The 15,196-nt window shown below is 38.8% G+C and overlaps 1 protein-coding gene across 3 annotated transcripts in view; it reads left to right on the top strand.

Annotated features, from left to right (window-relative positions):
• WDFY3 (WD repeat and FYVE domain containing 3) overlaps positions 1-15,196 on the top strand; it is a 229,319-nt gene that overhangs the window by 103,207 nt on the left and 110,916 nt on the right. For all 3 annotated transcript variants that reach the window (XM_077814992.1, XM_077814993.1, XM_077814991.1), the window contains exons 17-21: positions 2,527-2,627; positions 4,195-4,413; positions 8,159-8,340; positions 11,097-11,328; positions 14,510-14,670. In XM_077814992.1, coding sequence (XP_077671118.1) covers positions 2,527-2,627; positions 4,195-4,413; positions 8,159-8,340; positions 11,097-11,328; positions 14,510-14,670 — 895 coding nt within the window. The remainder of the gene's footprint in view (positions 1-2,526; positions 2,628-4,194; positions 4,414-8,158; positions 8,341-11,096; positions 11,329-14,509; positions 14,671-15,196) is intronic.

The raw sequence follows: 15,196 nt of genomic DNA, 5'->3' as shown, positions 1-15,196 counted from the left end.
TTTGGTCAGATGCCAGCGAAGTTATCTTAGCTTCTTAACTCTTTACAGGTGAAGGGGTTTTGCCTGTGGCCAGGAGGGATTTTATAGTTCTGTATGCAGAAAGGTGGTTACTCTTCCCTTCATATTTATGACAATAGCCATAACATATTAAACCACTGATGGGTCACCCAAAGTTCAAGTGTAAAGGTCAACAAGATGCTGATTCTCTTGCAGGCAGAAGATCACCTAACTTGCACCAAGGCAATCCATATAAAGGGAAACCAGAACACAAAAGCAGACTTGATATGTCATCAGCAGGTGGACAACTTGAAAATGTTTCTGAACCAAGAATTTTTCAATTGATATCCAGAGAGCTACCCTAGCTAGACCTATTTGCATCAAGTCAAAACCCAAACGTGAAACTACTTTTCCTCAGGTCAGGGAAGCAGAACTGGGATTATTGGAGACAGATGGCCTGGCTCACAGATGTCCTAATACAGTTTGTCTACACTTTCACTCTCCACCATTAAGAAGAGTGATTCAGAAGGTTAGAAAGGGACGGGTGTGTGTTGATCATTCTCCTTCACAAAGAATTTGCCAAAGAGACCATGCTACTCAAACCAAGTGGAGCTATTACAGAGGTCTTTGTTCACCTTCTCAGTAGGCAGGATCTCTTATCCCAGGCCTTGCTCCTGCCTCCAGACATAGATTACCTGAACTGAAAAGCTTGGCTACTGGGTATCAAGTTCTGAACAAAATTAGATAGCATCTTTCCTGGCCTCAACATATGCAACTGTTCTGGTACAATTATCTTACTAATATCAAATGATCACCACCACAAAAGGACAGGTATTCCAGCTTTTCTGTATTCTTCACCAAACTGTTTAGACCTGGTTTAAGATTACCACCCACCTACCATCATATTGCTGATCTTTAAGATAAGCAGTGTCATAAATGCAGGCTTGGCTTGTTTCTCTCTTCGGTGACCTCATTATATTGAAGGTTTCTTAGGGCAGCATGACAAGCTCAACCAGCAAGGTAGTTCTATCTTCCCTTCTTGGGATCTGCCTACATGCTCTCACATGCAATCCTTTTCAACCAGTGGAATCTAATTCCCTGTAATTCCTCTCCATGAAGATGTGCTTCCTGGTAGTAATCACACCAGCAAAAAGAGTGTCATAAATTTCTGGTTTCAGAGTAACAGCTGTGTTAGTCTGTCTTTGCAAAAAGAAAAGGAGTACTTGTGGCACCTTAGAGACTAACCAATTTATTTGAGCATGAGCTTTCGTGAGCTACAGCTCACTTCATCGGATGCATACCGTGGAAACTGCAGTGTTTTCCACGGTATGCATCCGATGAAGTGAGCTGTAGCTCACGAAAGCTCATGCTCAAATAAATTGGTTAGTCTCTAAGGTGCCACAAGTACTCCTTTTCTTTTCATAAATTTCTGTTCTTGAAAGACATGAGCCTTATTCTGTTTTACCCGAGGACACAGTAGCTATTTGGACTCCAAAGTCGTTTGTCACTGTAAAGAAGTTAGCCGGGGCTCGTCCCTCTCCAGGGCGGTGGGGACCACACCACCTCACTACAGTCACCAAAGTATAAACTCTTCCTTATTTCAGAGGTAATCAGTCTTCCCTCACTTTGCCCAAGGCCTCAACAATTGAAAGAAGAAACACAGCACATGCTAGATGTGGGAAGAGCAGTGGAAATACATCTTATCAAAACTAGCCAGTCTAGGAAAATACTTTATTCCTTTCCTACCATCCTAAATACTTGGGCCTGAACGCATATAAATCCTCCACAGCTCGTTAGCCAGATGCATCTCTAAAGCATACTTATCTGTAGATAAACTGGTTACTTTAAAGGATCAGGGAACACTCAACACATTCCATAGTGGCATCCTGAGAAATGTTGTGAGCCACCACAGAGGAAATCTGTAAAACTGCTGTCTGTTCGTCCATTAACAGTTCTTTTTAAAGCACTATAGACTTGACTTTCACTTCCCTTCAGAAGTATACTTTGGCACAAAGGTGCTCCAGGTATCTGCCATATACAGTGTAAGTTGTTTAGGTAGATATAGTGGAATATAACAAAATAAGAGTGTTGAAGGTGTTTATATTAAATCTAATAAGAATTTAGGGTGATATCCTGAATCCCTCTGATTCTTTAGCTGACACAGCTCTCAATACAAATTACCAGTCCGAAAGGCTGTGGGGAGTTATGACTGACTGCAGTATCTTCCAATGGCCATTGGATAGAGGCCCTAGAGCTTCATGGATCAGTGTCCACTGCCTCTGGTATTTACAGTAAGACAGACACTGACAAAATATCTTGAGGAGAGGTCAGTCCTGGAAAGAAAATTAAGGGGTAATACATTATTTTGTATTTTCTGTGTAAGCAAGTGAATTCAAGTACGGTGTGGGCATGTTACAGTACCTTTTTCCAGGTTAGATTTTGTTTATGTATAAAATAGAGATTGGAAAATTGCATTGATATTTGGCTGTCACAAACACTGATGTAGAGATCTTTTATTTGTTTTAACAGCTGTCTATTCTTGCCAAGTTTGGCTCCCCACAATGCACCTACAAATAATGCTGTCACAACAGGTCTTGTTGATGGTGCTGTAGTCAGTGGAATTGGAACTGGTAAGTACATACAGCTGTTTACAATATTATATATTAATGACTGTACTATTTAGGACTGCTGTATTGCTCTGTTAACCACAAAGCGATAGCAGAATGTATTCGCCCCTCTCAAATAGTCTAGAGCTCTTCTTATATCTTATTTATATACTTTTCTATTGCTTTCTACTGCATCAGCAAAAACAAATAGAAAACGTAGAAATGTTTTACAGTGAAAGATTTTTCAGCAGAAGGTTGAACTGTGTAAAAGGAATGTATGTGATACAAATGTACTGTGGTGTGTGTGTGTGTGTATATCTGAACACGACACAGTCAAATTTATTCCTTCAGAAGACACATGTTAAGAGAACATTAAGATTGCAGTGTTAAACAACCAAAATTCAGGAAGTGCTATAATTTAGGTCACACATACAAACCTAATTGTTTATGCAATAATCATTGTTGCATCGTCACAATACTGTTATTTATTCAGGATCCCAGCCTCCCTCAGTGCATAGAATAAATGGTACTGAAATAAAACAGATGTTGAAACATGTATTATTTTGGTCTTCCCTTTTTAAGGAGTAGACCTCTGTCACATGTGAGCCCTGATTCAATTTTCATTGTAGTCCATGGAAAGACTCCTATTGACTTCAGTGGCAGTTAGCACAGGCCTTCATTGTACATCATACGGTTGGTACACTTACAGCTCAATTCTGCTGTGTTGCACCGCTTAAATTGAGTTAGTTCATTGACTTCATTTCACTAGATGTACTACAATCTACACTATTGTAATTACAGAGTTAGCCCAGAGTGGGAAACGGATTCATAAGACTCCTGTCTTAGTCGTGAGGTACCCCTAACATTCACTGACAGAATACTGTCCAACCTGAATGAATCAAGAATCCTGTGGCGATAGATAACTGCATGTGACAAAGTTAAGAATGCACATCTATAATATAGAACTGTTTAGTAGACAGCACTTAAATTCTCTTCTTTTCCCTGATTAAAGGACTTGCTTTAAAGAACTGCCTCATTCAATGTGAACTTTAAGAGATCAAATGAAATGAGGTAAACCTCATACAGATAGGCCCTTTGAGGCATGAGTCACCAAATTCCATACACATTCAAGCACACTATAGCCTTGTCCTTTTACAATTTTTTTTTGTACAGCAGTCTCATAATTAAAAGTTTCCCACCTGTGGATGAATTGTAATTTTTTTTTTTTGTAATAATTATAGCCCTGTCAAATCAAAACAAAGTTCACTGTGACACTGAAAGTGCCTAAGGACTGTGAGCCTGTCAAATTTCAATTATTTTTTCCGAAGAACTGACACTGAGTGTTGGGGGGGGGGGGGTTTATAAACTGGAAAAGTGAGCTCTTTTCCCTTTCCTTATTCTCAAAAATAGCTAGCTGTGTGTGTGTGTGTGTGTGTGTGTTACCCTCAGCCAGAGAGCAGACTTGTAAAATGTCAGCCCAGAAAGCGAAAGCTTATAAGCAACTGCAAAAAGGAACTTCAGAATGGAAATGCTTGTGCAACCTTAACTATTGCTGCTACAACTATAATCAAATTTTGTTTTTTTGTTTTAGGGGAAAGGTTTTTTCCTCCACCATCTGGTTTAAGCTATTCAACTTGGTTTTGCATTGAGCATTTTAGCACACCTCCTAATAACCATCCAGTCAGACTATTTACTGTTGTGCGACGAGCAAACTCTTCAGAGCAGCACTATGTATGCCTTGCCATTATCCTCTCAGCAAAAGACCGATCACTAATTGTTTCAACTAAAGAAGAACTGCTTCAAAACTATGGTAAGAGGTGTGCTGTGTTCTCATATTTTTGATAGTATTATGGAGGTATGAGAATAGTTAAGTTGATGTCTAGGTATTGCAGCTGATGGAATTTTCACTGAAATATTTCTTTCTCTAAATGACTTTTGCAACAAATGAAATGCAAAGCACACTTCTGTTTCTCTGTGAATTTTTAAGGGTATCTTTGAGAAGTTGGTGTGTGCATGTAAATAAAATGACCACCAACTTCGGGGTACAGATTTCAGGGAGGAGAACCTCACCATTTTTGAAAGTCTTTCTGCTCCTAAATTAACTAATATGTTCACTTCAGACTTCATGCTGTGGGTCAGAAATGCAAACCTTACTACCATTACTCTAAAAAAGCTAACAAGACATACAAAGGTTATATATATAAAAAAAGAAAAGGAGTGCTTGTGGCACCTTAGAGACTAACAAATTTATTTGAGCATAAGCTTTTGTGAGCTACAGCTCACTTCATTGGATGCATTCAGTGGAAAATACAGTGGGGAGATTTATATACACAGAGAACATGGAGCAATGGGTGTTACCATACACACTGTAATGGGAGTGATCAGGTAAGGTGAGCTATTACCAGAAGGAGAGCGGGGTGAGTGGGGGAACCTTTCATCTTGGCTATGCCAATGTTTTCTGGCCATTTGGAAGAGATCAACCATTTACCTCCAGTCTTAATGTTACAGTCATTCTACAGAAGTGCCTGCAGAGGGCATGTGGCCTCATGCACTGTCTGTGACTGGGGGTGTAAGGGTAATGATAGGCATCTGAATAATTAGAGTTAGCTGTCTGTATTGATACTCTTCATAACTTTTAAAAAGTAGCATTATTAGATATGGAAGCTGCTATTATATTTTCCTCTAATTTTAACTATCTTGAAAAACATGCTCTAATTAAACCAAGTGTAGGGGAATAGCAAAGGTCTAAAGATTCTGCAAAGAAAGTTTTCAACCTAATTTCAAACTTAATTTATATGAAAACTAGAAATTACCTTGAGTAAGAAGATTAAATGTGTGTTAATGTAGAATTCTTTAGAACTTATGTGAAGATTGAGCCAATAATGCTTGTAAATTCCTAGTCTTCTAGGAGAGATGATTAAACTTAAAAGGGACAACTTTCAAGGCTGTAAATGTGTAGTAGAGGTTAATGGTTCAAAAGTAGGTTAAAAGGTATCCTTTTAGCATTGAACTCAGATGCTATGAAAGGGTTGATTGTTCTCAGGTAGGTCTAACAATGTGATTGTCTTTTAAGTGGGCTTGAAACAATATCAACAGGTAATCCAGACTATGGACACAAAGTAAATTCAGCTAGTTACTAAAAACTTATATTATTCCCATTGGAGCTGCATGCATTAAGCACTTTCATGATCTGAATTACTTGTAGAAAGTTGAGCAGATCATACTTTGTAGTATTCCTCTTTTTTTACATTAATGTTATATTCATATTGTTACAAATGTCAGAAGTTCAAGAAATAAAAATGAAAAACTTAATAGCCATAACACAGTGGGTTCTAAAATTCTTCAATCGCACAAGTATTGTTTTATACCTCTGTTTGTGAGACTGTAGACTCTTCTTCTTGGGGGAGAAATATATCTTGATAAATTTGTATAATTGCTTTTGCCTGTATGTAAGCCAAACTTGAACATTTCAAGCTTCAAGTGGTATGTTTCTCACTCTTCCAAGAAGTACTGGATTTGAAAAGGCATTTTCAGGGAAGACCTGAAGCTTTTTGACCAGTTACAAACACTGTTGTTTAATTGGCTGGGAAAATCTGCTCTGGTAAAGTGTCACCCTACCATTTTCTGATGATTGGCTAGTTGGTGTTGTAAAGTATGAAGGAAATAAGTACCTAAGAACTGATATAACAAGCCTGCCAGAGGTTCCAGTTTTGAAAGTGGTGATGGTATTTTGGATCAAAGTGTTTACTTGAGGATTCTTTTCGTAATCAAGAATTATGTACCCCTGAAGTGTTTGGCTTGTGAGAAACAAGTTTGAAAAAGATGGTGTGTGTTTACAAGTTATTTCTGGGTCACCTGGGTTTTGTCCTTCTTTTTCTTGAAATCTATAAGGAAATCAGAGTTTTCCCCAGATGCTGTCACTAAGGTGAGAAGTGAGTGGGTTCTTGCCTGAATAGACAAAGATGAAAGGAAGGCTGAGAGAACTCAGTTTCTTTTAAGTTGTTCCCTGGTACATGAATCTTCAAGGTTTTTTCCCCCCTCTAGATCTAAAATAGAGCTTGAAGCAGTGACTGCATAAGAAGCTAGTGTAATTGGGTCTTGGGAATTGTTCATGCCTTCCAAAATTAAATTTAAAATGCTTGTTACACAAAATGAGCAATGTTACAGTTAAAGTAAAGCACATTCAATGTTTTGAAAATGAAATCAGCAGTTCTTTTTGAAGAGTTAAGAACTAGGAAAGAGCACAGTATAGTTCTGGTCCTGCTAAAACACTAAATTGCAGTGTTAATTTTGGCAAATTACTTTATACTCACTGGCTCCCCAGATATAAATTGGAGATAATAAGTCTCATCTATGTTACACAGACATTTTGAAGATTGATTACATAATATTTATATGGAATTTTAAGTAATTATTTTATAGTTTTAAATAAAATTGATACAACTAACTTATTATTTTCATTTATACTTGGCAAATTTGCATTGAAAAAGTCTCAGATTTTAAGACAATTTCCAGATTGAAGCAAAAACTATTCAGGAAATTTTTCCAAATTTTGTACTTTTCCAGTGGCCTTAATGTTCTGATTTATACTATTTTCTTTCTGAATCTCATGAAAGATTAATGAACTGTTATTTCAAGGTTTCTCAAAATTGAGGGTTTTTTAATTTGGCAGTTCCTTTTTCCTCTGTACAGTAGTTGAAAAAGAAAAAAAACTCACTAAAACATCATCAACATTTCTGAGAGAACCAATATCACAGGTCAAAGTTCCCTATGACCTTATGAAAACTCCTCATCTGTGTCCCACCTTTATATGACTTGGTCACTAGTTAATCCATCTCTTGTAAAGTTTTTAATGATGGTCCTTCCTAATAAATTTGCATAAGATTAATTAGGGTGGGATTTTCAAAATTGCTTTCCTACTTCTCTTCCCACTAGTCAGTGGTAAAACTCCTCTTGACTTCAGTGGGATTTGAGCTGGGACAATGTTGAGCAATTTTGAAAACTCCACCCTTAGTACTCATACAGAAAGTACTAGAGTCTTGATAGTACATCATTTTGTGTCATTTATGTACTTCCACAATGAAAGTGAAGAAAAATATTGCCGCAGGGAGATAGGGCTTCAAGTTACTATTTCAAAGCAGGTAGGAACAATAAGAGAAATGAAGTCAAAAAAATTAATCAGTGCCCTTAGGATTTTCTTGGATAAAAAGTAAAGAAGCATAAGTGCAGAAACTGTTAAAACTAATAATGCTATACCAATTTCTCTTCAACTCTGTAAGGGAATTTATACTATCAGACTCTGAAAATACATGCTCAAAGTAAACTTGAAAAATTCTGTGTTCACTCTTTCCATTTTAATTGAAAGTAAAGGAATATTTGATTTACTCAGATCATGTAACTTTTTATTGGGTTTTTGGTTGCCTTGAAATATATTTGCTTTCTGAAATGTCAACCTTAATTTATTGATTTATAGTATTTTAATGTAAAGTCAAGGAAATAGAGGCGTAGACTGTTATGATAGCCACCATTTCCTATTAATAGTCCTTTCTTTTTAGTTGATGACTTCAGTGAAGAATCATCCTTCTATGAGATTCTCCCTTGTTGTGCTCGATTTCGCTGTGGTGACCTCATAGTGGAAGGCCAGTGGCATCATCTTGTTCTGGTGATGAGTAGAGGCATGCTGAAAAACAGTACAGCTGCACTTTACCTTGATGGACTGCTTGTTAATACTGTGAAGGTGGAGTAAAAACTTTACATTTTACCTTGTGTTGTTCCAGTAGGCTTATATATTTTCTTTTACATTATACTGATGTATTTTACTTATGCCCATGGCAATGGAGCATCATTGCTTCCAAATAGAGAAGACTTTTTCTAAGTTCCCTGCATCATTCTTTATACACACCATCTGTAACAAATGAAGCAGGGGGTTCTACAAACATCCTCCTTCATTACTCAATCTTGATTCAGTCCTGCTACTATTAAAAGGAAAGAGGTAAAAAGCAAAATCTATTATGTGCTTTGTAAGAACAATGGGGGCCATCATTCGTTTTGATAGGATTTGAATCCTGAACCTTCAGAACTGCAGCATATCTTAAACTATTGGACTAACTACATTAGACCGCAGAAGGCTGTTACCCCAGGGAGGGAGTGGGTTGTTGAGGCTATGCCCTGGGTCTGAAGTTTAATGGGGGGAGCTTGGCCCACTCTTGCCTTTCCTTCTGGGAGACTTTGCCCATGTGGTATCTTCAACGGTGGGAATGACCCAGTGGGGCCATATGTTGGGTTCGGGGTGTGGTGTATTCGGGAGGAGTATTTATAATGGAAAGCATTAGGCAATTTAAATAGAAGGATTGCAATAAGCAGTCCTTACATTATTTTTTATTGAGGGGTGAGGAATGCTTAATTGTACAGGTCAGGAATTTGATACCCAAGTGACTAAACTATGAAGCCTAAGACAGAGTAGCAAATATCAGTGAGGGTTTGATCCTGCAAGGTGTACTAAAAGTTCTTCACTTCGTACTGAAGTCATTGGGACTGGAGGGAACTCAACACTGGGCAGGATTGGGCCTCAAGGGAACTGGATCGGTATTGAGGAAAAGATGACATTCCTTCTAATAGACCTAAAACGCTACAGGTGAAACAATGTTTTAACTATAAACATATGTCTGACACTCTGTACTAATCCTGCAAAATGAGGAATATAATAGTTTTGATGAACCTCAGTATTTCATACAAATTATTACCCTTTTTTAATCTGATGATTTGTCTATGTTCATGTAAGCGTAACCCACTTTTCTCATTTAAGATGTTTTTTTCCAGCTGTATGAATCTAGTTAATTTGTATAAAATAAAAGATGGCAGTTTTTGTGTTGTTTAAGTAATGGAGAGCTTAGTTGCATGGCACTAGAACAAATCTCTTGTTTAGATTCTTCCATGAAGTGAGAGATCAACATTTCAGCTTCTTTAAGCCTTCCAGATTGGATTTATATGAATGCTATAATGGTGTGAAGCAAAATATTCCTGATACAAAATTTGAAAGAAGCAGAATTGAAAGAGCTCTCTATCATGTTACTGAAAAGAGAAAATGTGCAAAAAAGCTTTGGAACCATTGTAAAAGGGCAGTCTTCCAAAAATGTTTTTCTTTCCCAGAGCCTGATGAAACTTCCAGGGTATAATTGTAGACGTATGTTTGTGTGCTACAGAATCTGTTTATCTTCTAAGCAGTTCTATTTTCCTTTAATGTAAATGCCAGAGTTTTGCATGAAGCTACAATGATGAATATGAGCAGGAAATTGGTTGATAATGGCAGTCCTTACTTTAAGGATTTTATGTAAAGACCTCAAGGGTCTATAGCAAATTGTAGCATTAAATTTCATTTAGTATACAAATTTGGAGACCATTGTTGCAGACTTTGTTCCATATATTTAAAAAAAACCCTTTGTACTGTATATTGGGAAGTACCTGTTTAGTGGTTGCACTTACTGTATATGGGGCAGTGTTTATTCCTTAGATCAGAAAGGCAAACTTATTTCTGTTTCCCTGTCACTGGAATGAAATAACCTTGCTTATTTGTGCATCAGCATGATCAGTGGTGTGAACTACCATTGCTGTTATCTTTCATTTTTAAAGAATAAGTGCAGGGATCACTAGAGTATAAAATATGGTTATATCAGAAATATTAACTGTAATTTTGTGTTCTAGTGATTTCATCTGGCATGTTAGGCTTTCGTTGTTTTTTTGTTTCTGTTTTTTAGACTAAAGGTACAAAGATAAAATGGCGATGAGAGCGATAAAAGAGCCAGTAAATAAAACAATGAATCTAGAGTAACTTCTCTATCAGTGCGTAACAACTTCAAAATAAGCCAAATGTTAGGAGTTACTTGTGTTCTTTAAAACTCTTTTAGAAAGAGCTTGGTTATGGGACATAGCATGGCCATAGGTGCTGGAACTATGGGAGGGGAGGCGGGTGCTGCAGCACCCCCAGGTTTTACGCAGGGCTCAGCTTCCTCCGGCCCCGAGGCTCTGCTCCCGCCAGCCCCTCACCCGGGGCTCCACGCCTGCCCCCAGCTGTGGTTCCAGCCTTGGCCCCCTTACTCCTGTCTGCATCCCCCCTCCTAGAGCCACAACCGTGCTCCCAGCCGCAGTTCCAGGGGGTGGGAGAGGGAGTGCGGACAGAGGTAACTGGGGGAGCAAGGTAAAAAGAGGCCTTTGCAGTTTCACTGGCTTTCAGCACCCCCACTATGAAAAGTGTTCCAGCGCGAGCGAGCACGGCCCTGCCACAAAGTCAGTAATCTTGTGCAAGTTACTTAACTTCTGTGTTTCAATTTCCCTTTAGCAGCATAGGCAAAATTATCTCATGAGGATTAACTAGTTAAAGTTTTACATATCTATTTGAACACATTAAACACTTCTAAATTTTCAAGTTATTTACTTTCTTTTTGTGACAGCTTTGTACTCCTCCTAACAGCTTTGTCACTTGTTTCTCTTTTACAGCTTCACTATGTTCACAGTACCCCAGGCGGGTCAGGTTCTACTAATCCACCCGTAGTCAGCACAGTTTATGCCTATACTGGCACACCACCTGCCCAACGCCAGATCTCCTCCCTGGTTTGGCGTCTGGGACCAACGCATTTCGTAGAGGAAGTCTTGCCTCTTTCAAGTGTTAGCACCATTTATGAGTTGGGACCAAATTATGTTGGAAGCTTTCAAGCAGTGTACATCCCATGTAAGTACAAATACATTTGTTGTAAATGATTTTAGGGAGGATTATGTTTTTGGATCTTTTTTAATCCCGAATCTACCCTACGAACAATGAAAGCCCCCCATTTACTTACTGTTTGAGAAAGGTGAAGGCCCAGCAACTCATAGGAAAAGGGGTTACTATGAACCAAACTCTTAAGAGCTCAGAATTACCTCATAATTATTGTTTTAACATATGGACTGTGAATAAATTATTGGTCTCCAGCATCAATATAGAATATCATCATTCTTTTAATTGATCCACTGATTTAAACAAAGTTATATTGAAATGTAATTGCTTATGGTGCCTAAACATAGTTCAACGGAGAATAAAATTACACTGGACAAAATGTAGTGCATACAAAATTATTACCGGTTTATTGCAAACAAAGGAGAGTAATGGTTACATTGGTATTGTAACCATTTTTTGAGTTCTTTTTGGAAATAGAATGTGGTGATGGTGTGGTGATCGGAAAACATGGTCACTTGATTTCAGAAACATGTTGAATAGCTCTGTCTGGAACAGCTCAGACAGTGTGTTCCTCCTCATTTGCTCTGGCAGGATGATGAACAGCCATCATTCAGGATTTTTCTACTTTGTAGAGCTCCCTCTTTTGCCTCTGCATTCAGATTCCTACCTCACTGAAAGCAACATGCAGGAAGGAAATTTCCATGGCTACCTCTAATAGTCACAGAACTCTCAAGCACAAAAGGCTAAAGAAAAAATGAAAAACCAACAGAAAAAATCAAGCGTGCTGCTTCTTACAGTAGTTTTTTCCCACAGGGACCTTAACATTTTTCTGCTGTCACTGAGAAAAACCTCCATTATCTCAGAGGAGTAAGGCAGTGGGTGAAATGAGCTGTGACAGACAAAACTAACCACAGAGCTTTCCTGAAGGACGAAAGAATCTCTCACGTGATCCCAAAGGCTGTCCCAAAAGTTGGAACAGAGACAGCATTTGAAGTGGTGTCTGGAGCTGAGGACAAAACTCAGTCAAAGAGGAAAGAAGCTCATCTTAGAGGCTTTCCATCCAGTTCCCAAGATTTGAGGAATCCTTGTTATAGACCTGTTCACAACAAAATTCAGTGTCAAGTGCTCCTTTTCCTGGCAGCAGGTATCCAGACCCAATAACTCTAGCTCTGGATCCATTTGCTATTCCATTAATCTTTTCTCTAGATCACAGTCCTCCTGCTTATGTGGTGAGTCCTAAAGAAAACTGCTCAGCACAAGACTTCTTAAAATCTAGTTGCCAAAAGTGACCAAGGCAGGGTTGGCACATGGACCTGCTGGTGCAAGAAGTAAACATCCCTATGCTCTTATGCAAAGAGCTTATTCAGTAGGGTCCAGTGATGACTCAGACCCAGGACTCCTGAGTCTCTTCTCCCGTCTCACTGAAGCTAAGTTTCTTCATTGGGGTGTTTTAGGTTGTGCTGCACCCATGAAAAAGTGACCACTTTCACTTTCTTCCTGTACAAGCTGAGTTTTTCCATGTGATGGAAGGCAAAGATTTTTTTTTTTTCTATCCAGGTAGGCAGGCTAGAATGTTTTTGTCAAAGGCCTAGCCACTTGTTCCTTTACTGTGAGCTGTGCTAAGCACTGTAAGGGGTTTGGTAGATTGTACAACTGTGGGGCCTTCTTCCTTGGTATCAGATTTCCTGAAGGGTAGGTGCCTTTTTCTGCCCTCAATCTGGTTAACTTCCCAGTGCCTCTGGGTAGTCTGAACCTGTATCAAACTGCCTTCAGCCCGCCCTCCTGGCAGATTTGCATTTTTCTCCCTGAGGCTAGTTGTTGGAGGCCAAATCCTTTACCTAGGAAAACAGGAGAGCTCTCTGTTTTCCTGAAATCCTCTATGTTGGGTCTTGCAGAGAGATAAACTGGTCTCTGTAGGTCAGTGCTACTCAAAGTGGTCGTCCGTGGACCGGTGCCGGTCTGTGAGCAATCGGCTACTGGTCTGCGCTCACATTGGGAAAAAAAATTTGCCAGTTCCCCACATCAGATAGCTTGAGAAGCACTGCTGTAGGTCATTTGCCCATCATATATTTTGCCAATAGTCCTGTCCCTCTTTCAGCTAACCAGGATGCCTTCTTTCTAAGTTTCTGTCCCAGTCTGAAGCCATAAAGAGAAAAACCTGGTGCAGTCTGGACCCCAGAAGGGTCCTCAAGATACACGTAGATTAGAAATCTTCAGGGAAATAGTCTTCTATTCACTGTCTTGGTGGGTTAAAGGAAAGACCTCCAGGCATCAAAATATGTCATGAACAAAAGATCAAGTCTGGTATCCAGGAGGCTTAGGAGGCCACGGGAATTCCCTGTCAGGTTAGTTTTAGAGCCTGCTCCAGTGGAGCCCTAGACACTTCCTGACCCAGAGAGAGGAGACATTAAGTGAACAGGATTTGCACTGCACTTTTTCACTAGGTATTGCAGATGCAGCTCTACCACGCAGGAGTGGAGCAGAACTTTGTAAGAAGCATCCCCTTCCAGGGCAGTGGATAAATGAGTCAGAGGTCATTTTTGCTCTTCTGACTTCCTCTGGGCCTTCAGCTCCCTCTTCTAATTCAGCCTTGGATCTCATTCTCTTTTCCTAGAGTGTTTCTCTTAGCAGAGGTACTGTCATGTTGTCGCAAACCAAGCCACAGATAAGCAAATAATATTGCTGTTTACTGGCTAATTTGGTTTCCATGGCTTGATCACAGCAGTGCATATTCCTGTTCTAGTGATTTTTCTAAGATCAGGCTTTCATAACAGACTTGCCTTCTTAGCAAGGTAAGTGGGGTGGTCTTAACAGCTCTCTTTCAGGTCAGAAAGAAATGGGGGAAACAGCCTGATTTGGTGCCCATCTTGACTGAATGAGGAGGGGGAAGCCAGAAGTTGTATTGTTGGTCACAGACAGCAGACTGGCCATTAAGGATTGATATATTTACCTTTGAATAGGAAGGAAAATAAACATGTTTTTAATAATAGGGGCAAGTTCTATGACTTCTTGTATGTACAGTAGGAGTTTATATAGCGCTGTTGGATGTTAACTCTATCTTTAGAAAGGTTATTCATAGCCACTGAATTTATTATTGGAGGCATATCTCTAGTGTAAAGTGTATTGCAATTTTACTTTTAAAATTTTCTAAAGAAAAATAGTTCTGGTTTTAAAATAAGTTTTTCTTATCTTAAAGGTAAAGATTCTAAATCGGAAGGAGTCAGCCCATCTCCAGTATCTTTGGTACCAGAGGAGAAAGTCTCTTTTGGTTTATATGCACTCTCAGTTTCTTCACTTACAGTGGCAAGAATAAGGAAAGTTTACAACAAATTGGATAGTAAAGCTATTGCCAAACAGGTATGTTAGAAAATACATGGTATTGACTTCAAAATTTTGCTAGGTTAAAAATGGTCTCAGACTTATAATTCTATATATTTTCACTGTTAATTTTTGTTTTTAATTCTGTCTGACATTTGGGCTCTATGCTGCTGTGATAGCAATCACCTAGGCCCAGATTCACAAAGGTATTTAGGCTCCTAATTTCCATTGAAATCTGTGGAAGTTAAGTGTCTAAATACCTTTGTGGATCTGGGTCCTATTTACTAAAAATGTTCTCTGACTTCATTTTTCTCTTAGGTAAGTTTTTTAAACTGGACTGAACCATTTTATGGGATGATGATCTTAGATGATCCTCTCCATTTAGAATTACTAATGACTGTTTTATTCCTTTTTTCCCTTTGTTGCAGATGCTCGTTGTAATTCCCAATGAAAATATTTAGGGTCATACTGTAGAACAACAAAGTTGATAGTAATGAAAGTAAACATTACTAATGGCCCGATCTTCTGAATGTGCAAATGTGTGTTGTTCCACTAACCCTCATGT

This window comes from Eretmochelys imbricata, chromosome 4 (assembly GCF_965152235.1).
Source record: "Eretmochelys imbricata isolate rEreImb1 chromosome 4, rEreImb1.hap1, whole genome shotgun sequence".
Classification (NCBI taxonomy): Eukaryota; Metazoa; Chordata; order Testudines; family Cheloniidae; genus Eretmochelys; species Eretmochelys imbricata.
Note: the sequence above shows the minus strand (reverse complement) of the source record. Positions and strands in the feature narration are given on the sequence as shown.